The 22,460-nt window shown below is 33.1% G+C and overlaps 1 protein-coding gene across 3 annotated transcripts in view; it reads right to left on the bottom strand.

The window, feature by feature from the left end:
• Positions 1-3,106: 3,106 nt before the first annotated feature.
• Positions 3,107-22,460, bottom strand: part of PDE3B (phosphodiesterase 3B, cGMP-inhibited) — a 91,632-nt gene continuing 72,278 nt past the window's right edge. For 2 of the 3 annotated variants that reach the window (XM_010563821.1, XM_010563822.1), the window contains 13 exons: positions 22,142-22,284; positions 18,851-18,957; positions 16,491-16,701; positions 15,864-15,937; positions 15,239-15,342; positions 14,326-14,460; positions 12,090-12,201; positions 11,333-11,446; positions 8,508-8,707; positions 6,508-6,711; positions 5,948-6,109; positions 4,282-4,531; positions 3,107-3,939 (listed from right to left, as the gene is read on the bottom strand). In XM_010563821.1, the coding sequence (XP_010562123.1) occupies positions 3,713-3,939; positions 4,282-4,531; positions 5,948-6,109; positions 6,508-6,711; positions 8,508-8,707; positions 11,333-11,446; positions 12,090-12,201; positions 14,326-14,460; positions 15,239-15,342; positions 15,864-15,937; positions 16,491-16,701; positions 18,851-18,957; positions 22,142-22,284 (2,043 nt within the window). In that variant the 3' untranslated portion in view covers positions 3,107-3,712. Of the gene's footprint in view, positions 3,940-4,281; positions 4,532-5,602; positions 5,659-5,947; positions 6,110-6,507; positions 6,712-8,507; positions 8,708-11,332; positions 11,447-12,089; positions 12,202-14,325; positions 14,461-15,238; positions 15,343-15,863; positions 15,938-16,490; positions 16,702-18,850; positions 18,958-22,141; positions 22,285-22,460 lie in introns of those variants that run through there. The other variant, XM_010563823.1, reaches the window with a different exon arrangement.

The raw sequence follows: 22,460 nt of genomic DNA, 5'->3' as shown, positions 1-22,460 counted from the left end.
TTTCTCTTATCTAATCTTTATTAGCCACAGAAAAATCCATTTTCTTAAACTTGCATCACAATTTAAGTTATGATAGTTGTATCCTTAGTAGTAGTATACTTTAATTTTCATTTCTATTTTCATTTCATTTCTAACAATCCAAATATTCTGACTTACCAAAGATATCCTGTTTCCATATTCTTTTGAAGACAATGAACTGGTGTGAAACAATAAACAGTGTCTCTTCTGAATAAGAATATATCTTTTATGTGTGTGGGTATGCCCTCCTTACGTCTCCTTTCTAATTCTCATCGCCTAAGCTAATTCTATTCTTTTACTCCAAAACATGTCTCTCAGACTGGGATTCCTGATCTCACACTCACCAGCGTATGAGGAACTTCCAGTTCTGCACCTCTCACACCTTCTCAAATGTTTTTTGGACAAAAGGGAAGGTACTGCCCTGTGAATGTTAGTGCCACATACCGGATTACCTCAAATTCTGTGTATACTTTTAGAGGAACGAGAAGCCCAGCCTCAACTATGCCTGCCCAGGAGAAAGCACCAAAGCTATAAGTGCGCTCTTGAATTTTGCTAACTCCTTTTGTTGATTCACCTACCACCGGTTGTAGTTAAAATTGAATGCAAGAAGTACAGAGAAGAAATGATTCTATGTACAGAGCAAATCAGGTCTTGGGCAAACTTTGTTAATTTGGACTTACCTCAAGTAATGTTACACTAGTCCTTTAATTTTGAATACTGTTAGACACACCGTCTAGCTTTGCCATGGAGGAAGAACTCATGGGAAGAGGATCCAAGTAGTTAATTTTGATTAGTTTAGCACCACCATAACATCCAGAGGTCTGCAGAGGCATGGAGGGAATTGGGTCCTTCCAGAAAACTTCTAGTTCTGTATGCACAGGAGCAAGTAATCCAACATACATTTGCAAAAGAAGGCAATGAGGACATGGGAGGCTCTTGATAGGAAAGGGGCTGAAGACTTTACTTAAACCTGAGAATATTATCCATAAAAGGTATATCAACTGGTAGCAACATTAATTCTATGTAAGCTAATTTGGCCTACTTGGGGAAAAAAAAAAAATGGTGAGTTCTGCTTTAGAAAGTATTTTAATTGTGTTCTTTGTGTGCTTTTCTGTGCTCCTTAGCATCCCTTGGTAGCTGTGAATTGAAGTGTGATCACAGATTTAAATTGGTTGTAATTTCTCAGTGGGTTGTTAACAGCATAAGAGTGATATACCTTATATGGAGATATATTACTGTTGACAACAGCTCAATCAACATTCAAATGACCCTCCATTACCATTTGAAAGATTAAGACATCTTCAGTTACATCCACTTCTGCAAACATGCCCTGAACGAACCTTTGATGATATTTGTACATTCTTTTCCCCTTGCTCTTAGAGTAACAATTAGTCACATATTATGTATATATAAATAACAGACATTTTAAAGGGGATTTTAAATACATTCATAATTCAACATATCTTTGAAACAAGCTACTGTAACTTGAAAATATCTAGTTGGAAATACATATCAGCATTATAGTTTATTAAGCACTGAGGTTTGATACTTACATCTGAATTTTAAAATTGCTTCAGTATTTCTAAAGAGTTTAGGGAAACCTGAGATTTGAAGTTGCTGGCAAAGTTGTCACCAGATATAAATGCTGCCAATGCTTTAGTAAAAGATAAAGTATTATTTTTACCTTCTTATTCTTTTTTTATATTAGTTTTTAATAATAATTTTTTAACAGGCAACTAAATGGAAAACTGTCATGTAAAATAATATAATTAAATTTAGACAAGCTCATTTGCATCTTTTTTCAGTCAAAGCAAAATGAAACTAAACATATAAATGCTGAGCATACAGCATACTGAAACGAGCATGATTTCTGTAGTCTTCAAATTACGTTAGGAAAATATATGAACATATGTAAAATACAAGTGAATGATCAATAAGTGCCAGCTTCAGTAGTGCAACATTTTATTAATGACAGAAATATCTGTTTTTAACACTGCTTGTGTTACAAAAAATGCAGTGATAGTAATAATGGCAGCAAAGGGGCATTTGGCACTGAACATATAAAATAGCAAAAGCACATTTCAGTGGTCTTCTAAATGAATCAACAAAAAGCTTATTAGTGGAAAATAAAAAAAAAATCCTTTCAGTTATTTAAACTGGCCAATCAAAGAGCAGAATAAAAATTTGTTTGTGTAAAATAGTGCAGTACAATTTACACAAGGTTATCTTACGAATGTTACCTTTTTTTTCAAGTCAACTGATGTAAATGTAAACCCAAATATGGTAAGATACATTTAGCAACTTCCACATGTGTGCATTTGTTTTTATTCAATTCAACTGCCCAGCATATAAATGTTTAGTACTAAAAGGTGCACTTTTAAATCTAGCTTTATTTGTGGCTTGCTTACATACTTGTAGCCTAATTTTTTTTATTTTTTTTTTTTAAATTAGACCTACAATGGTAGTGTTCCTAAAAATACATTTGTGTGGAATGTCTAAGTTTCTTATTTAAAAACTCAACAATCTAAAATGGAATATAGTACAGTGATGTTTATCTTATTATTAGGCTTTACACAAAGTTTTCACATTCTGCTTTCCATATATATATTTCAGGATGTACATCAAACTTGAAGGCAACATAAGCTATGTTTGTGATGGCGGAAAAAAGACGTGAGGCACATAAAAATACACCAGCCATTTTGAAACAGTAGTTTATGTCTATTAAAAAAAAAAAAATCTTTAATTCTCCTAAAGTTTTACATACAAAGAATAAATGAAATACGATCATATTTTCTTCAAATTTAATACTGGAAATTGGTGCAAGATAAAAATCTATGATGTGGTTGACTTGTTTTTAAACAGGAACCTGAGTAAGGGCAGGAAATATAGCATTATGACTAAAAGAATAAAATCCATTAATAATTTAAGTAGCTGAACATGTTTTTAATGTTCTACCACAAAACAGCAAGGCAACAGATGATAATGGCCCTGTATTCAATGAATTATCATGAACACCCACTGCAAACCTGAATATTTTCTGCAAAAATAAAACATCAGATTATGCATAATAATAAAAAAGCATCAGAAATAGATGCACCTGGATTGTTTTCTTTTTTAAACCACAAATATCAGAATTCAGCATTTATGTCACAGTCCTTGAATAGTTGCTCTGAGATGACTACATTAAGCCCACTACTGCACTAAGTAGACACCCCACAACAGGCTTGCACTGCAACAGTAACATAGTTTTCATATAGGCACAGACTTTTTCTCATTCATGTTCAAAACAACATGAAATAAACAACTCAAGACAATATTAGGATCCATCCCACCTTTCCTTGTTAGCATAAAGTTCTTGCCACTTTGGTAATTGAAGTCACTGAATGTTTTTAAAAATTTCAGGTACCTCAAGGAAAATAAGAGTTCCATATTCAGCAAGGCAGCATTATATCAGGATATTTTATACCAACTAAGGCATAAAGAACTTTGCATCAGGGTATATAATACTCAATATTTCAATAAAGTTTCATATTTTGTGTGGCAAAAGTGCATAGGAGTGGGATTCCACTAGAGTAGAAAGAATCCTCTCACAGTATTAAGGCCTTTCAATTTTATGTGAACTGTGTCAGGCTAAAGTCAGCACAGTGGAAAAAAAAAATAGGCTATCATCATATTGGACACCACTGAGGTTTTCTTAGCATGTCTTGTCTTCTCCTAGTTGTCGCTCATCTTCTTCATCAGCTTCCTCGATAACCTGAATTTCATCCGCCTGAGGTAAAGATGAGATCTCAGTCAGCAGTTTAGCTCCTTCAGCTTTATTTTTTTCCTCCTCTTCAATCATTTTCTTCCATATTTTGTGATTTTCACTGAGATGGTGTATTAGCTGGCAAAATACTCGTCTACCTTTTTTTCTTTGAGCTTCTGTAAAATTATAAGCACATTTGATTGTTTGAGATTCAAAGTAATTGTATTTTACACATACAAAACCAATGGCACGTTGTAAGAGAGATGCAAATTTGAGCAAAAACCATGGACGCTTATTCAGAATATTTGAATACTGACATGGCAAAGGATAACAATGAGTTTCTGTTTCAAATTGCAAGTCTTCTGGTATTAACAAAAATTTTATTAAAAGAGTAAAATTTATGAAGTAGCATAATCGCAAAATCTACAATATTCGTACTATACAATTTCAACCCTCATTGCTATGTCTGAATCTATTAAATGACAACCATATGTGCTGACTGAAATACAGAAACTTACTTAAAATAAGATCATCTTCCATTTCATCATCATCACTCTCTAATTGTGCTCCATCATCATCTTCAGTACTTTCTGCATCCTCCTCCTCTTCATCAACCCATTGCCCTGGAAGCAACCCAGCTGCATTATAAGAATTACAAAGGGGGCCAACTATGTGAGTGATGAAAGATTCTTGCAGTTTTGCAAGCTGTGGAGAAGAACGATCCATGAAAGGGCTTATAGGTAATCCAAGACTTGCTTCTTCATCACCCTGAAAAAGAAATTAAAAAAAAAAAAAAAATCAGAACTCACAAAATTAAGTTTAATTTTTTATTTTAAAGATTACTTTTAAGGAACCAAGTAAACATCACATGCGTTGTATCTTTTTACTAGAGGCAATAATAGTATAGACTAAGTGAATGAAAATGTAATTAGGCCAATTTAAAATAAAGACACATTATAGCTCAGACTTGCATAGCCCATAATCCTCCCTTCAGCTTTGCTGCGAGATACCCTTGTGCATGGATGCAGACCTAGTTCTACTGTAGCTGCTATTCCTTGGCCTTTACAGGCAGGCCTTTACAGGCTTCAGGGTAGGCAGAGTTTTGACTTCAAATGCTGAGCTGATGAACAGAGATAATGGGAAAGTAATCAGCTAGACTAAGGCATTTTGGTAAACGGCTTCACCCCAAAGTCATAGAAAAATGAAATGAACTATAACATCCAGAACAAAGTGGTTTGGGTTTTTTTCCCATTTTATAAATTGGAGAAGAAAAAATTGAACAGTTGCTCCTACAGAACTCTGAGTTATAATCACTTGTCTCAGCACTTCTGTGGACCTGATAGTTTTACAAAAAAGTTTTTCCTAAAGCAGCAACTTAGAATACTAAGGTCTTACAGTAAGTGTAAGCACTTCAGATTATTATTGCTATTGCTTAAATCTCCCAAGTGATTTTGTTGTTTACTTTTATCTTCCTAGCTTGAAAAGTATTTTTCAATCCTTGGTTGTTGCCTCATAAATAGTTAACTCCTCAGAAGGCTGACTACAGAAAAATAACAGAGTAGAAATGTAGAATATATTTTGGGGTCTTCCAGAAGTTGTAAATGTAAACATAGGCCACAAATTTTCAGGCTTTTTTCCAGTTACTCTTGATAGGATTATTTATCAAGGTTCCACTGTAAAAATCTTATTTCCATTTTAATACTGTTAGTTACTACTGTGTATTTTTAATATTTAATTTTGAAAGTTTTAAAATATCTTCTGTCTTTGCTCTAAGAGTTAGCTGAATATACATTTCCAGTCTTGTGGATTCTATACATATTCTTTGACCTGGAAACATACCAGTGAACTTAACTTCCCAAAGTGGAAGAAGTTATTTTGGTTTAATCAGCTTCATCCTATGGAAAAAAAACCAAAAGAAAATAAACTAATATCTGAAAAATGGACAACATTGGCAGGGAGCTTGTTTTCAAGCTTCTAACACAATTGATAAAAAGTAAGAAATTATGTTAGTATCCTACCTATGAAAATAAATTTTCAGTATTCAGAAAGAGAAGATGGAAATACCTTACTTGAAGATTTAACACAAGGAATAATGTTTAATTTAGTTATACATTTGCTAATGCAAAGAACTGATCATCTGCCTGTCATTAAAAAAAAAGAGTAAATTACACTTTCTGTACCCACCTGTTCATAAAATTCATTAACAATGCCTTCTGTCCATTTCAGATGCAGCTCTCTAACTTTTGCTGGGCCATTAATATCTGCCAGTTTGATGCATATTTGACAGGCCAGTAGGCGATCATTTTCATTGCTCCATTCTATACCATGATTGTTGATATCATTGACCTGGATTGAGCATGTACATTTTTAAAAATTAAGTTAAAACTCATCAATGGGGTTGGTTTTTTTCAGGCTTTTCACAACAGACTTGCATTAATTTTTCTACATCTTTTTTTGTTTTATATAGTAAAAAAAAGTCATTTACTATCTCTCAGAAGATGGATATGTGAGATATGATCGTGTTCTCATGTGGGTCCCTGAGTAACATCTGCTAGGCTTATTAGGCAATCTACAAAACAATCTACAATTGGTTTGTACAAAGGAAACACTCTATGTGCTTTTTTTTGTAACCTAAATTTAAATAACATAAAACTTTAGATGCAAGTTATTAATACTAACAACTACTGAGTAGCAACATTAACATCAGTATATCAAGACAAGCTCAGTGCAGAAACGTAACAAACCTTGGCATTAAATTCTGCAAGGAAATCAAAATGCTTCTTGAGATCTGTGGCAAGGATTGCTTCAATCACTAAGAAACGAAAACGCTTGAATTCTACATGATCAAGATTTGATAAAAAGTTGTATTCTGGTTGTGATAAGAAAAGATTCCAGGCAGAAGCAGCATGGTGATTTTCTAAGACTGATCTGTCATTGTAGAGAACAGCCTACAAAAAAAAAAAAAGAGAGAGAGAGAGAATCATAAATGTCAGAGCAAAGATTTAAAATTATAATTAAATATTCTGAAGCTTAAGGGCTAGTCAGAAACAAGACTTAATTAAAAAAAAAACAAAACAAACAAAACCAAAAAAACCCCAACCATTGGAAATGATGTTTTGCCTTCTAGTTTCGAAGGTTAAAGTGAAACAAAAATGGCAGATGAGAAAAAAAACCCCAAACAATTAGCAAAGCTTTTTCTTTCCTTGAAAGTCCTTAATGATGTCTTACTGACATCTACATTCACACTGTAGGCACACATACACAAACCACTTAAAACGTAGACTTCAGACCCTTGGCAAGTATGTGTGGAGCACACGCACTGACATAAAAAACCCAAACAAACCAACCAAACCACACCCCAGATCTCTGTATATGCTTTTAATTCCAGTATTGTTTAAAAAAAACACGAAAAGAACTCCAAAGCATATGAGAACTGTGGTTAACGCAAAATGGTGTGGACTATCACTAGTTTTCAATGTGCTACGTTTAATGCTGATGAATACATTTTAACTGCAAATGAGTTAATTAAAATATTAAAACAGTAGTAGATTTTACTCACAACTTCCGTGTTTATACAAAAGATCCTAGAAAATAATTGAATATAGAATAAATAGGACCTGAAAAAATTATTTGAAAAACTACAAAAATAATCTTTATGTTTTGAGGAAAGGAAAAGATCATTAACAAAATGAACATGTGTATTTTTGAAAATTGGAGATGAATGTCTGTGGTGTTGTTTTTATTCTTCCTTGTATACTGCTTTCAGCAGAAATACGTAACTGCCTACATCCTAAACTTTTTTTGCAACAAGGAATTGTTGAAGACTGGAAAGTTCACTTTTAAAGTATCCATCTCCTGACAAGCTGTATTGGTTTCTGACTTACTATTATTATTGTTGTTGTTGATGTTGTTGTTGTTATTATTTAAGTTTCTTGTCTCTAACTTATTAAGAGCGATCCAAATAGCCATCATAAATATTCTTCCCCAGATAATATTCCACTCTTCAGATAAAACTATTTCACTGTGCAGTTTAGGCATCTTTTCTTCCGTGCTTTTCCTTCCAATTCTTCCCTGCCCCACCTTTTTTTTTTTTTCTATCTGCTATTTTGTTTAGCTTTATTCTCCTTTACCTATTTTGTCTTAGCCTTTTAGACCCTGAAGAGCATAGCATCTCCTTTCTTTCTACTCTCTGTTCTAACAACAAAGTTGAATATGGGACATAAAAGCAAGGATGCCTTACCAATTTCTTCTTATTTTACTCATACTCCCTTAAAGGTAATGGCTATTTACCATACAGGACTAATCAGAAATACAAAGACTAGTTGATGCAGTTAATTGGACTATTAGAGAAACATGTGTTTTTATGGTAATTGCTGATACCACTATGATTTCAGAGGTCTCCCAAAATGTAAGATATCCATGAATTAGCTGCTTAGACAGTCCTAGGGCCAGCTCTGTATGAAATAATCTTTTACTCTTACCTGCATTGATTTATGTTATTATTTTCAATTTTGTAAATTGAAAATTATTTTTACACACATACACAACCAATACATACAAAACACATTGGAATTTATCAGAAAGAAAAAAAGTATTACACATGTTAAGTATAAATTAATTTCCCTGTTTCTTAAATTGGGCAAATGATCCTAAACTGGCTACAGTAGGGATATATAAGAGAAAATTTTTCATTATTCTGATTTCAGATACAGACAAATAATTTTCTGGTTAAAGAATTTCTTACCTGAGGTGCATTTGTAGCCACTAGAAAAGCATTTGTACGGCCAGGATGATCATAATCGTGCATGGCAGCTGCTACATATAAAGCCATCAATTCCAAAGCAGGAATGTTTGATGCCAGACAACCATAACTGTCATCAGCAATAGAACAACTTTTTGAAGAAATATAGCTGACTCTAACAGGGGCAATACGACTGGCTTCATCTAAGAAAATTGAAAATACAAACATAAAATATTTTTTCAGAACATTATTTCATTCATATTTTTAATACATTTTAAATAACTCGGCCATATACTATTGTGAAAATAATCTTAACATAATTATCCTTGTAATTGTGGAGCTGAATAATTGGCAAAGAAAGACTTATACTTTTTAAAAAAAGTCATACTCTTGTTTATAGATAAACCAGCAATTTTGAAGAAAAGTTGAAATGCCAGTAAGTCGTAAATTCATCATGGCCACACAGGTTGTCCAGAAGGGTACATGTAGTCTTACAAATACATAAAAAGTTTCAGCTGTTTCATGACATTACACAAGGAGGGCAAAATCCTACAGGACATTGTGGATCCTGCAAGAAGTGTGCCAAAACTGGAAAGCTGAATGTTCCTGTTCTAAAACCAATCCTTTCCCTAGTACTACATGCAGATATACCTCAGGATCCATTTTTTCAGACAAGATTTCCCATTATAATGCTGACGGGTAACTATCATTCACACAAATAAAGGAGACTTTCAGAACTTTGAACAGTCATAATCAAGAAAAAGAAGTATTTTTAATTCACCACAATCAGAGCTCACTCTTGCCATGCAATTTTAGAAAAAGAAATGTAGACTTTACGCTTTTGGCAGTATGTATGGGGCAGATATCCACACTTGCTGCCCTCATCAGAAGAGGGGAGGAAGGAATAAAAGATTTGCTTTGGTCCTTGAAACTGTATGGTGCCTTAGAAGACATAAAACAGAGGAAGTCACCTCTTTGCAGCTACAGTTCACTTTTGCTGCAGAAGGCTGTTCAGAGGAATGTTTCAGCAAGCACAGAAGGCAATCTAGGGGAACAAGGGACACCGGCCATCTAGTCTATGTCTCTTGATTGCAGTAGAGTTGCCATTTAGATTAGAAAGCAACCATAACAATCTAAGCTTTTAATTCTTAAAATGCACTTTTAGGTATTTGTTCCATGGGAGGGAATGAAGAGGAGAAAAACTAGCAAAAATGTACATCTCAGAGTCCAAACTACAGATCTTGGAAAATCCACATGGAAACCAATGGTTACACATTACTGTTAAGGCCTCTGTCACTTCTTATGCCTTCCCCTTACTGTCATGCTGCTAAAGACCTCCTGGTGTTATGCAGACCTGGAATTTCATTCCCTTCTTAAAATGACAGTACTAAAAGAGCATTCTACAGTTTCTCTCCAACCTCAATAAGGCCAAGAAAGGATCAATCAGCATCTCCCTTAGTAATTCTATACGTGGCCCATTTCTTGGACTTGCAGGCCTATAGGAAAAGCTCAGGGGACAGTGGAAACTACTGCAAAAGGAACTAAACCATTAAGTTAGAAATACTTGCATGATAAGGAGATTCACAGTTTTATTCTCCTCTTTCCCCTGGACAAAGTCACTACTTTAAAAAAAAAAAAAAAAAAGCAATAGTACTTATTTCATCATTGCATAATAAAAAGGGGCTCTTTTGCCTTAATAGAATAAGCAAGGATTAAAAATCCTAGTAACTTTTATACTGGAAGAGTTCCAAAGCAATAAACCTAAAATTTATTTTAATTTTACTTTTTCTGTAAAGGGAAACAAAAGGATTTTTATAATTTTTCTTTCCTCCAGTCAAGTCTCCAGTCCCAACTCTTTTAACACTTAGAGAAAGAAAATGCAATAGGGTATAATCAGTGGATGTGGACAAACTTAGTAAAAGAGAAAGGTGCCAGCAGAGGGGCTAATTAGTAAGGAAGAAATAACATATACTGTATGATGTGAACTGTACAGAACAAATTGCTTCTTAAAATTACAGCCCTTTAAAAGCCACAACTTGCATCTTGTCTTGTTTTACTGCACATCTAAGACAGAGTTCTTAGAGAGTGCTTGATTTCCCCATTTTATTTTTCTTAAATACATATATTTTAGTATAAAGGTTTATATTTAGAAAAATTATACTTTACTTACAGCATATATTTTAGTTAAAACTACAAATTTAGAAGTTAATTCCATTAAGTTGCAGACAACACAAAACCAAGCTTCATTAGAACTAATGTCATACAAAATTTGAATTTGAAGTCTTTATTTCTCTTCCAGGGATGCTCTTATGCAGTTATTGTTAGGGTAGTCACTTCAGTGCCTGAATGTCTGCATGTGATATCTAATACAAAATCCTGAAATACTAATCTTTACACTAAAACCATTAAGGAGAACTTCAATTAAGTTAAATACTTTGACTTTGGGGTTTTTTTTTTTTGTTCTATTTAATTTCCCAATAAAGTTAAGAAATATTAGTCTAATGTATTTCAAATGCTAAAAATACGTTGACTGTAGCAGTATACAGAGGTTTCATTCAGCATAGAAAATTTATTAAGTGAACCTGTATTCTTGGCTAACAAACTAAACACTATTAATCTAATAATTTTTCTAAAAATCTACTGCATATTTCTTAATGGCGTGTACTAACATTGTGGTATTCCTACTGGCTTATATTAAAATACAAAAAAAATATTTGAGTGATAAGAATAATTAGATATTTTCTTCCAGAGTAATTTGTTTTACCTAATATAGTTTCATTAAAACTTTCTTACAGCAAAAGTAAAAAATAACCTGTGTGAATCCATACCCATATCACTTTCCATTATATGCTCGTTATGAATTTGCTGAAATCCAGGAATGGGCCGTGTTGTCAGATACCATACTGCATGAAGAACATCTGTGGCATGTATACGATTGTGATCTGAAAATTATCAAAATATAATTTAAAATATTATCTGAAATATAATCAAAAGGAACAAACATCCTCTAAGCATACTTCATCCTAGCTGAGAGTCAGGAAGGGATTAAATAGCCTTTTAAATCAGCAATGGTGAGGCACTAGCCTTGCTTCCAATCCGATACCTACAAGCACCTGGGTTGGTTCAAACATCTGTGACACAGGATAGGTGGGAAGAAGGGTGGGGATGACACAGGGGTAATTTTTTTGTTTTCTTTTGTTTTCCAATAAATTTGTCTGCCCTAAACAGCAAGATGAATAATTACTGTCAAAATTCTATAGTTTCTTATTATTCTATTACAGGCCTAAACCAAATTTTTGTTAAATCAGCAAATATTCTTCCATTGACTTCAGTATGTTTGACTCAATTACTCATTCAAATTCTTTAAGATTATATTCAACCTACATATTAACAGATTCAGTTTTGGAGTCCACCAATTTTTAGCTGCAATTCATTAAATCAGTTCTAAATTCTGACAAATGTATTCATTAAAAATATACTAAGTTCAGACATTGTCTACCTCTGTATTAAACATTAAACTAATACAAACACTAAAGGAGATACACTAATACAAAATAAAAACTTATGTAATTGGATAGTACTTACAGGGAATATCTCGGTAGCCATTTTCTAGTGCACAGAAGTAATTCATGAATTCTTGAGTTGGGATTTTAAAAATTTCAAACAAACCAGTGTCTTGAAACAAGGTATAAGTTACCTAAGTACATATTAAAATGAATTTTAGTATACGTAAGCATATTCTTTTTCAACTTTAAAAATATTCCTGTTTTTAAAATTTTGCTTGCTGATGGAGATGGAAGTTACTGAAATTCCATTAAAGATTATCTGAAAGCTATGGTCAGAGAGATATGTTTAATGATTTTTTTTAGCACAAAAATGTGGATTTTTACCATCCTCTAAAATACAGAATAATAAAAGCTTTTATTTCTTTACTGATAAATTCTATGCACAACTGATTTTTTTAATAATATTCTCCAAAATTTTCATAATGTTAAAGAACTCATGCTTTATTCCATTAATTACCTAAAAATAAGAAATCCATATTCTTACTTGTTATTCAAAATTTCAAATTACTTAACTATAGTAGCAGAGCCATTAGTATAAAAAAAATACTATTTTTGAGACTTTGGCGAAGACATCCTATTTCTTTTATTCATTATGACTTATCTTGGCTATTTTTAACAAAGCTAGCTGGTAAATGAAAAAATATTTCAAAAATGTACTCAGAACACCTACACATGTATATACTGTGCAAATATACTATGTTTTACAAGTAAAGCTTAGTGACTGCAAAGACCTAATACACCCAAGACTGAAAATATTAAGAAAGCTTTCCAAAACAAGTCACTGCTACTCATTTTTGACACTTCTTTCCCAGACACTTGTGAGAAAGAATACATTCTAAAATGTGGGAGGTGCTCAAAGGAATATGAGAGCAAAATGAGGGGACATCCCTCCTTCTACCCACCCCAACCATTCCCCTTACACATAACCAATCTGAGAACCTTACAACTTATGATGGTAAAATACAGTTTTTAATTGACTCTTAAGTATGTATCAGATGCTTACAGCACAACAGACAAAATGACTGGGGTGGGAGGAGGAGAAGGACAAGTAGTACACATACATACAATATCAGGAAGAACTGATACAGAAATTCTGGTAGAGTTAAGTATAAACCTGCACACTTAAGTACTTACAGGTTTGAACTATCCCCTAGACTGCACACAAATGAACTGCAAGCTAATGTGAATCACAGAGTACTAGTATACTACAGTAAAAACACCACTCAGAAGTGGATTATGGCATTCCAGTCTGTACCTTAACAGCTGTTGCTAACTGAGGTGACAAAAGACCTGAAAACATTTGATCAAACAAGACTAATGGAAGATTTAAAACCATACGCAGAGTACTGTGTATTATGAAAGAAAAGGCAGTGTGTAATGACAAAAATGAAATTATCCCCATTGTTTTTTCCTGTCTTCAGTATAGGTGCAGGCCTATGGTTCCAACTGCACCTGAGTACTTCTAACCTGTTTCCTTCCCTCCAGCTGATTGCTCCTGACACTACCTGTGAACAAGAGTAACATGCATTCTACTCCAGGGTAGGAAGCTAAGGTACTGGCAATAAAAATATTTTGAGGTCAGATCAGAAGCAAATCCAGCTCATACTATAGCTCCATGATTGCTAAATCCAGTATAAAGAAAGAAACAGAAGCTTCCAGATGACATTGATGAATGGGAGAGGCTGGGGAAGAGCAAATAGGATCATACTTTTGCACCTGCCAGTAGATTGGCTTCAGCACAACATAAAACTGCACAAAAGAGCTTAGTAATAAGTCAGAAAGAGATAAAAGGGATACTACAGGCAGAAAGCAGCATGGAAAAAAAATCCCATTGTTTGTAGGATCAAGAGGCAAAAGACTGCCTAAAAGATCACTTCTCTTCCCCCACAGGTGTAGCTCTGGCAGAAATATTTTACTGAAATAAAGAAAAAAGAAATGGTTGACAAACAAGGTAGTTAATTCTGAAAGCAGGAGACAATTTTTCATAGGAAATGACATATTACTATGAAACCTAGTAAGTGTGAATCTAACCTATTTTTACATTGAGAGTAAAATTGATAAAATTTGGAGCAAGTTGTCCATAGATCGATCACTTTTTATGGTTTACAATGAAATGGAGTACATGAGAAATGATATTTCTACATTTCAAGTTAGCATTCATAAATACGTTGACTGCAAAACTTTGCAGTTTAAATAAAATATATAAAGCACAACAGCTTTACACACCCTCCCTCATATTATAAAAGACAACAAACCTGGCTAAGAATCCTTCCAGACTGATCTCCCATTTCTTGTACAAGGTCAAAAATTTGGAAATTCCAATTGTTCATCTTCTCCATTAGTGAATCATGGTCTAATAACATTGTTTCTAATGTAAGACTCTGCTCTACCTGTATGAGAGTAAGATACTTTATTATCTCTAAAATAACAATGAAAACTAATTTGTCAGTTGTATTGGCAAAAAAAGCCAAGAAAATGATAAATCATTATTGAACTTATTGAATGGTGATGTAACTATGGCTATGAGATAATCATAAATCAATAGTACAAATAGCACAGTTAAGGGCTTGACTTTTCATATTTTGGGGCAGCAGATTCCAGGGCTTTCTGAGATGGTGCTAAATTTTCATTCTTCTTTCTTTTTAAACAAGATGAGTTAATAAAACAACGCAAAAATATGCATAGGCTAACAAAATATTTACTGACCTTTAACAGTTCATTAATTAAACAAGCTTTAAAAAAATTGAGGTATAAACCCAAAATGTTAGTAAAGCTTAAACCATTTGTCTCCCTGCACTTCCAATACATTGCACTGTATGAACATTCATTTGTAAGTCTCACTGAAACTGCCACATCTGTCATAAACTGCCAAGAGAAAATACTAGTCAAACTGTTGGAGCATACTATCAACATTAAAACTACACAAATTAATTTTGGTCAACAAAAAAATTAATACAATCACCATCTTTCTTGTCATTTGCTAGTGAAATTTATGCAAGTTGGAAATACACAATTGTTAAATGAAAATTTGAATTCCACTGATGCAACATTTCCCTCCAGAAATTACAAATCTTAGCAATGCAGACCTCTTTACAGCATGATAGAAATGATAAAGAAATACTGTATTGATAAAAGTTATTGCAAGTTTTTTTTCAATTACATGCTTACAAGCAGATTATTTTGTGTTTGATTGATCATTTCCTTCCTTTCATCTTTTTTCTTCTCTGTATGGTGGAAAGATTCTTTTGAAACACTAGCACTTCCAATTTCACCTTAAAGAAAATACATACGTAAATACCATATCAATAATTTATTTGTAAATTACTGCTGTCTAATAATTCTCAAACTGATCATACAGATTCTTCACAGAAATATAAGTAACAGCTTGTTTCTAAACCATTTTTATTTAAGAATTTAACAACAAAAAGGTTGTAAAGGACAAAATTTATTAGACAAAACCTCTTTCAAGATTGAGAAAAGCTAGAAGCATAACTTTTAACTTGCAAAAATCGGTTCAGTGATTAGTTTAGCTGAGATGGCAGAGAACTTGTTTGATATATGGAGTACAGAACTATAAAGCTATCAGTGGAAGCCTATTATAAAATCCTTACTCTGAGGCAGGCAATATTTTAGTTTATCTTGATTATCCTAAGTCACAAGCTAAAATAAAATATATGAATATGAGTTACTTAAAGTATAGGAAAAATTTCATGTAAAAATATAAAAATTTTAATTTAATTGGCTTTAAAAAAAAGGATGTTTATATCAAATATTAATCTATTTGAAATCCCACCTGATTTTCTGTCTTTATATTCTGCAAATTCTGGTTCTGGTGTTGGAACAGGCTTGGGTATCTGATGTCCACAGCTTACAGAATACATGAAAAATATTTACAACATTAAGTAATTTTCTTCTTTTGCTACTGCTGTGTTGTACTGAAAAATATCTGCAAATTACTTTTCTTAAAAAGGCATGCTTTTGAAGGTTCCTCCACCAAGGACCTTAGTATTTTCTCCTAAATTTGGCATACAGAGATTTAGTCCGTACTTAGAAAATAATCAACCATCATCTCCCCTGAACTCACCTCTATGAATTAATAAAGTAGAGCTAATTATTTAGAAACTATTCAGAAATACAGAATTCAATTCCCGGGTAGGAAGTCCTCCTTTTCTAAAAATCTGTAAAATATCATTACTCTACAATAACTGCTGCTTTCAAGGATGAGCCATTTCAGATCAATGGCATACATACAGCATTCTTTAGCCTCTCCTGGATAATATAGTTACAGATTATTATGACATCCTATGCCTTTTTTTCAATACTAGTAGATGTACAGGTCTTGTTATATTTGTTCATTTTATTTATATTCTTTTCAACGCATATTCAGCACATACTAAAAACGTAACAGAGTTTACAGTACCTGCTACACATATAACCTACAGATGTTTTAACTTGCTGCTGAAAATCTGGAGAACTAAATGTGTATCCTGGAGGCTTATGTATATTAATGCTTGGTTTTGTAAGAAAATCAGCAGTATCAGGAAATTCTACAGGTGACCAGCTGCTGAAAGCCCCACTGGAGACAGATCCATGACTAGGTGAACCCACAGGACTCAGGCCAGGAGAAGCACCTTCCAAAACAAACATTACATGGGGTTCAGATTACAATAAAACCATTACTATTTAGAAAGACTGAAATTAAACTACAAGAACCTTTATAAATTGTAAAGAATGTGCAAGTTTTCAAAACACGGTGTATAGTTCACATTGTTAAACACATATAAAGTAGTTAGATCTATTCCAGGTTTTGAGATCTACAACTCTGCAGCAGTCTAGGCTACACATCTGAATGGGCAAACTATGTAATGTGTTATAACATCTGGCTTTCAAAGGTTTGGTTTGGTTTTTAGCTTTGGCAAAATTTAAACAGTAGCTGAAACTTTTCATATTCTTTTCTGATTCAGAATTCCTTTTTAAATTTTCCAGAAAAAAAAATCATCAAAAACAATTCAGCATTGGTAACTGACCTAGATAAAAATGTTTTACCTAATTGTTTTGCAATAAAGAAAAAATATGCTTGAGACATTTTTAAAAACAAAGTAAAAAACCAAAATGTTGTAATCATTTTTTTGAAGTGAGGGATTGAAGTGGGCAAATACTGGCCTTTTTTGACAGTGATGTACCTTTTTTTAATTGGCATGATAATCTATCTAAATCTGCCTAATAAGCCATTGGGGTGGGGGGTGGGGGAATCTAAAGTCTGCTCATAGGTAATTAGAGATAAAAAACAAACAGACAACAAAACTCGATCTTCCTTAGGTCCATGAAGTTCCCCATTCCTGTTCCAACAGTAAGCTAGGGTTTACTTCAGGTTTCTGTCTGTGAAATCTAGGAAAGCAAGCTGGGAAATCCAGACTTTGGCTACTCTGTGCCTAACCTGAGTTTACAACAAAATTTTGCATTAAGCCAAAGTATCATTTATTTCTTTTGTGAAAATATACAAAAGGCAGGTTTTCTACAAGTGCCTGAAGTAAGTTATAGCCATTGTAAACATATTTTTATCAAAAGAATAAAGTGCCCAAGAGCAAAATAATGAGGTATTCTGTGGACTTTCCAAAAGCTGAATCACTTATTCTGCTGCAAACTATGAAGCAAAAACTCCACCATAAGTTTTATGACTGTACAGTGCCCGAAAGTCCACATTGCTAGGTGCAGAGATAGAAGTTTTAGAAAGCAAATGTCACTTCACTGCTGCAAGGAAAGATCTGGAAAGTTGAGAAGCAATTTGTAAACTCCCCTCTAGAACTAAAACAAATGAATACTCTAACGTTGGTTACTTAATTTCATCCTTTTTACACATACACATTCAACAAGTTTTAATGTATATCATTGCACTCTGTATTTTCTGCAAGATTCAAAGTAGAAAAGTGCAGAAGGCAGCCCAGCTTTTTATGAAGACAGAACCATTGAGAATGTGCAACAATGTGTTTACATGCAAATCTGGCCTGAGTTTGCATGTTCCTTGTGTTTAGAAGAGTGAAAGAGAAACAATCAAGCCATCAGCAATACAGAGAGAACTGGTGAGTTTGTTTTGGTTTGTTGTTTTTTTTTTAAATAAATTAAAAAGTGCATTCATCTCTCTCAATCCCACCTACATATTTAACCTTTTCTAAAACAAAATTATTAGACAGGTTGTTACTTTTAAATCATGCTAAAATGAATAGACAGAAATTTCAAAAGAAGTAGTTTTCAAGTTTTCACTTAATATGGGCAAACAGACCAGTTATAATCTCTGAAATACTGATATACACAGTATTTCAGCACTGCTGTTACAGTATCTACTAGCTTATTACACTGACAGTGTTAGAATAAAATCTACTCCAACTCCCTCCAAAATTTGTTTAAATATTCATCTCAGATGGCTATCAGGTATTTAGGAATTTCTAAGTGACACTGTTCCATTACAAAAAGCATAATTACTAAAAAAAAAAAGTCCCTTATTAATGTATATGAATGTTGCAATTTTCAACAGGTACCAGCCATACTGAACATTATAACATTTTGCAGCTACATAGCATTAGGTAAATAGTTGAGATTTCTACAAAGTTGATGTTAACTGTAATTTTGAGTATTCTTAGAAGCAGATTAAAAAAAAAAATTTAAATATATGCAACATGCTGATATTATTTTAGTACTATATTTACATGAAAAAAACCAATTGATGTACTAACTACTACCTTGACATCCTGCCACTAAGCTATACAAATTGCACGATCTTACCTGCTCGTCTGGGACCTATATGATGAGTCAATGTCATAGAAGATGATCTTTGTTTTGGTATTGTCAGCAAGTTTGCACCAAAAGACCCATTTGAATGAGATCCTTGGCTGAAAATAAAACAGTAAGAATTTTTTTTCTTTCCTACCTTGTCTTCCATTTTTATTAAATAAAATGCTTATAAAATGGCCAAACTGATCTGCTACAGGTCCACTACCATTGAAGAAAAAGAGAGTACTAGAAAGAAGTCTAATTCAAGATCAGGTGGACACTATGTGTCAATTATACGGAATAAAAAATGCTGGGTACTACATGAAAGCAACAGAAAACTTTATGTAGTCCTAAAATGACACAATAAGCATATTCAGGCCACATGCCATAGGTTTTACTTTCTAACATGTTATTTACTTTTCTTTAAGGTTTTAACAAAGCAGGCTGTTTTGTAACAGATCTGCGAACATTTAAAAGATTGGCTACTTTGGAAATACCATGACAATCTTACGCAGCCATGGCTTGCTTTTCAAATCAATTTTTGCATATTTAATTAATAATTTTATTTATTATCATCTTAAAACTAAAGCTGTTTTTGACAAAGTCATATTGTACTGCAGTAGCTAAATCATTAAACTCGATTGTTGAGTTATGCCATCTGCTGTTCTAGGTATGAAACTGCATGCCAAAATTCCAATTACGTATTTCCTTTAGTAAACAAAAATGCTATATGTGATTAGAAATAACTGTATACATGTACTTTAAAGTAAAAATATTTTATGTAAAACTATTTCATTTCAGTATGGGAAAACAGTATTTACCAAAACAGATTTAATCTTGTTTAATCAGATTTCAACCAAATGTCAAATACAGAAATAATACTTGATCTCCCATAATTTGTTTAAATATATAAATATAAAAAATGAGTTAAAGAATAAACACAGATTTATTCTTGTGAAGTCTGATGCTGACATGTTAATCAACTTTAAAAAATGTTTGGGTTGACAACTAGGATAGATTGAACTTTTCACTATTTGTACACTGTTCAGCTATCATAGCTTACATGTATTCTTTTAAAGCACAGACAAACGCTGCAACAGTATTTAGTGTAGGAAGACTATATATTAAGCAAAGTCAGTTCATCTTGAACTCGTGTTTGTCTGAAAAACCAAATCAAGAATTTGCATGCAAATAGAACAGCAGCTCTCAAGAGTTGCTTTTGAACACTGTCTGGACGGATAGAAAAAAATTCTGGAACATTAAATCAAATTTTGTAGCAATATTAATTTATTACACCACTATGTAATATCTTATCTTTCTCAACTCAGATAGAATCCAGTTGAAAGCAGTCATTGTATGTAAAATAATATTTTGATTTTTGATAAGCTTTCCTCCTAGCAAACAGTTTGCTGTTTCACTCTCCTTTTTTACTATTAGCCTGCTCCTCCTTCTTCTCTTCTAACATTCACTGGGTCTTTCATTGGGCTGAATCAGCTCCCCAAGGCAGGAAAAACTGTCTTTTTTTATTGCTGTTATTTTTCTGACAAGTTAAGGGGCTGACTCAAGAGCCAGAGCCAATGGCACAAAGTACTCTAGGAATGCAGGACTGCCTCTTTTGGCAGCAGGAACAGCTATGCCAGTTCAGCTACGTCATCTAACCTTATCTGTAAGGTAAGCACCCGTGGGGGATTTTGAGATGATTATGTGTTAGAAGTTAAAGGGAACCTGATAAGAACGATCACTGGAAGATGTAAGGAGACAGGGACAGTGTAAGTGTTGGCAAGAACTCTGAAGGCCAGGACACAAACCACAAAAAAGTGAACACATATTCTAGGGCTGTATGGGGGTGGACAGGAGCAGGGCAGGGGAACATGACTAACTAGGAGTGCTAGTCATCAGGGTCAAGAGATAATTTAAAAGTGATGGAGTATGAGCAAAAGCATTTTCTGTATTGCTGCTTTTAATTGGGTGAGCTTCAGTAGGTTCTTTGGTTGGTAGGAGCTGTAAGGAAACCCTCTGTAAATGTACACTGTGTCTGCACCAGAAGTGCTGAGCTTCAAACTTAGGTCCCACGATTTGTAAGTTTAAAGCAAGTTCTCTGGTCTTTGGTTATTGCTGGTGGATATAACTGGGGAGATTCTTTCAAACGCTGATAACCAAATCAGCATGAAAATACAATCTTTAAACTATTACTACTGCCACTACTAGCATCTTCAATTATATTTTATACGCAAACCACAATTAAGTTTTGCTATGCAAAAACTTGAAGAGCATATTTTATTCGAGGGGAAAATCAAATTATTTAAATGGTTCACTTTAAAATTAAATATAATATTGATAAATAAATTCTTGGATATGTGTATATAAACTTTCATCCACCACTAGTAATTATCAGTTATAAGCATAACTCATGTTTTCTTTAAAAAGAATGCATCTATCATACTTTCCCTATGACCTATAGAAAACCATTAAAATCTTAAGAGATACCAACTATTAAAAAAAAAAAAAAAAAGGCGCAAAACCACACACATTTTTAGGGATTGAAGCTGCAACACAATTTCAAACATCTGTTGTACTTTTCTTACAAGTTATTGAGCAAAGCCATACACTTCTACACATTTAAATAAAAGTACATGTGTGAAGTTTCACTCATATACAATGTTAAACAAAAAGAAAAAAAAGTACATTTATTTTAATCCTAATTCAAAATGTAATCTTAATTCTGGAAATAAAAGCTTCATTTGCTCCATATTGACTAACAGGTAAAGAGATGACTTCCTTAATCTACCTTACTGATTACTTGATGACCATAGGGATAATAAATGTTGCAATACACACAACAGTGGCTATCAAATGCAAGAAAGTTATATAATCTTTTTAATTAGAAAACAAATTTTGGGGTATGTGGAAGTTGGAAAGTGATATATATTTTAAGTAATAAGGAGAAGGAGGAAGTCAGTAAAGGTTTAGAGGTTAAACTAGTTTGTTTTGCAATCATGTATGTTGGACTTTTTTTTTTTTTTTTCATTTCCTACTACAACTGATATGCAGGCCTACTTATTATGACAGAGCATGCCATTCAACCTCAGAATGACCTGATTTCTACTTGAGATCACACAGAGTTACAAAGTATAGTATATAATTAACTTGAAACATTTTCCAGTTTATACTGGCAGAATTTGGGGACTTAATTCACAAGATTTTACATTAAATACTTCTGCTGCCAAGTTCCAAAATTACAGACATGAACATTTTAGAAAGGCTACATTTATTATTACACTTAAAATGTGGTTCAGTGCTTACCTTGATGTGTTATATTCCTGATGAGATCTCTTGCTGTTACTCCGTTCCCATCTAGAAGATGTTGATTCTACAGGTGGAATGCCAGACACTCCTGAAGATCGTCTCAGCTGTGGTGTTGGCAGGCTATTCCTGCTATTTAATCCCTGTTGAGTAATTTAACCATGGTTACAGTCTATATAATTAAAAACAGACATTCAAATTTTATTTATTGTTTGTGAAGACTATTTATTGTTAATTTTTTATAGTGAAATAGTAAGTATGGCATCTTATATTCACTCTTATTGCTCAAGAAAATAAAAAAGATGCAATCAAATTATTT

The sequence above is a fragment of the Haliaeetus leucocephalus genome, unplaced genomic scaffold, assembly GCF_000737465.1.
Source record: "Haliaeetus leucocephalus isolate CR32 unplaced genomic scaffold, Haliaeetus_leucocephalus-4.0 Scaffold173, whole genome shotgun sequence".
Lineage (NCBI taxonomy): Eukaryota > Metazoa > Chordata > Aves > Accipitriformes > Accipitridae > Haliaeetus > Haliaeetus leucocephalus.
Note: the sequence above shows the minus strand (reverse complement) of the source record. Positions and strands in the feature narration are given on the sequence as shown.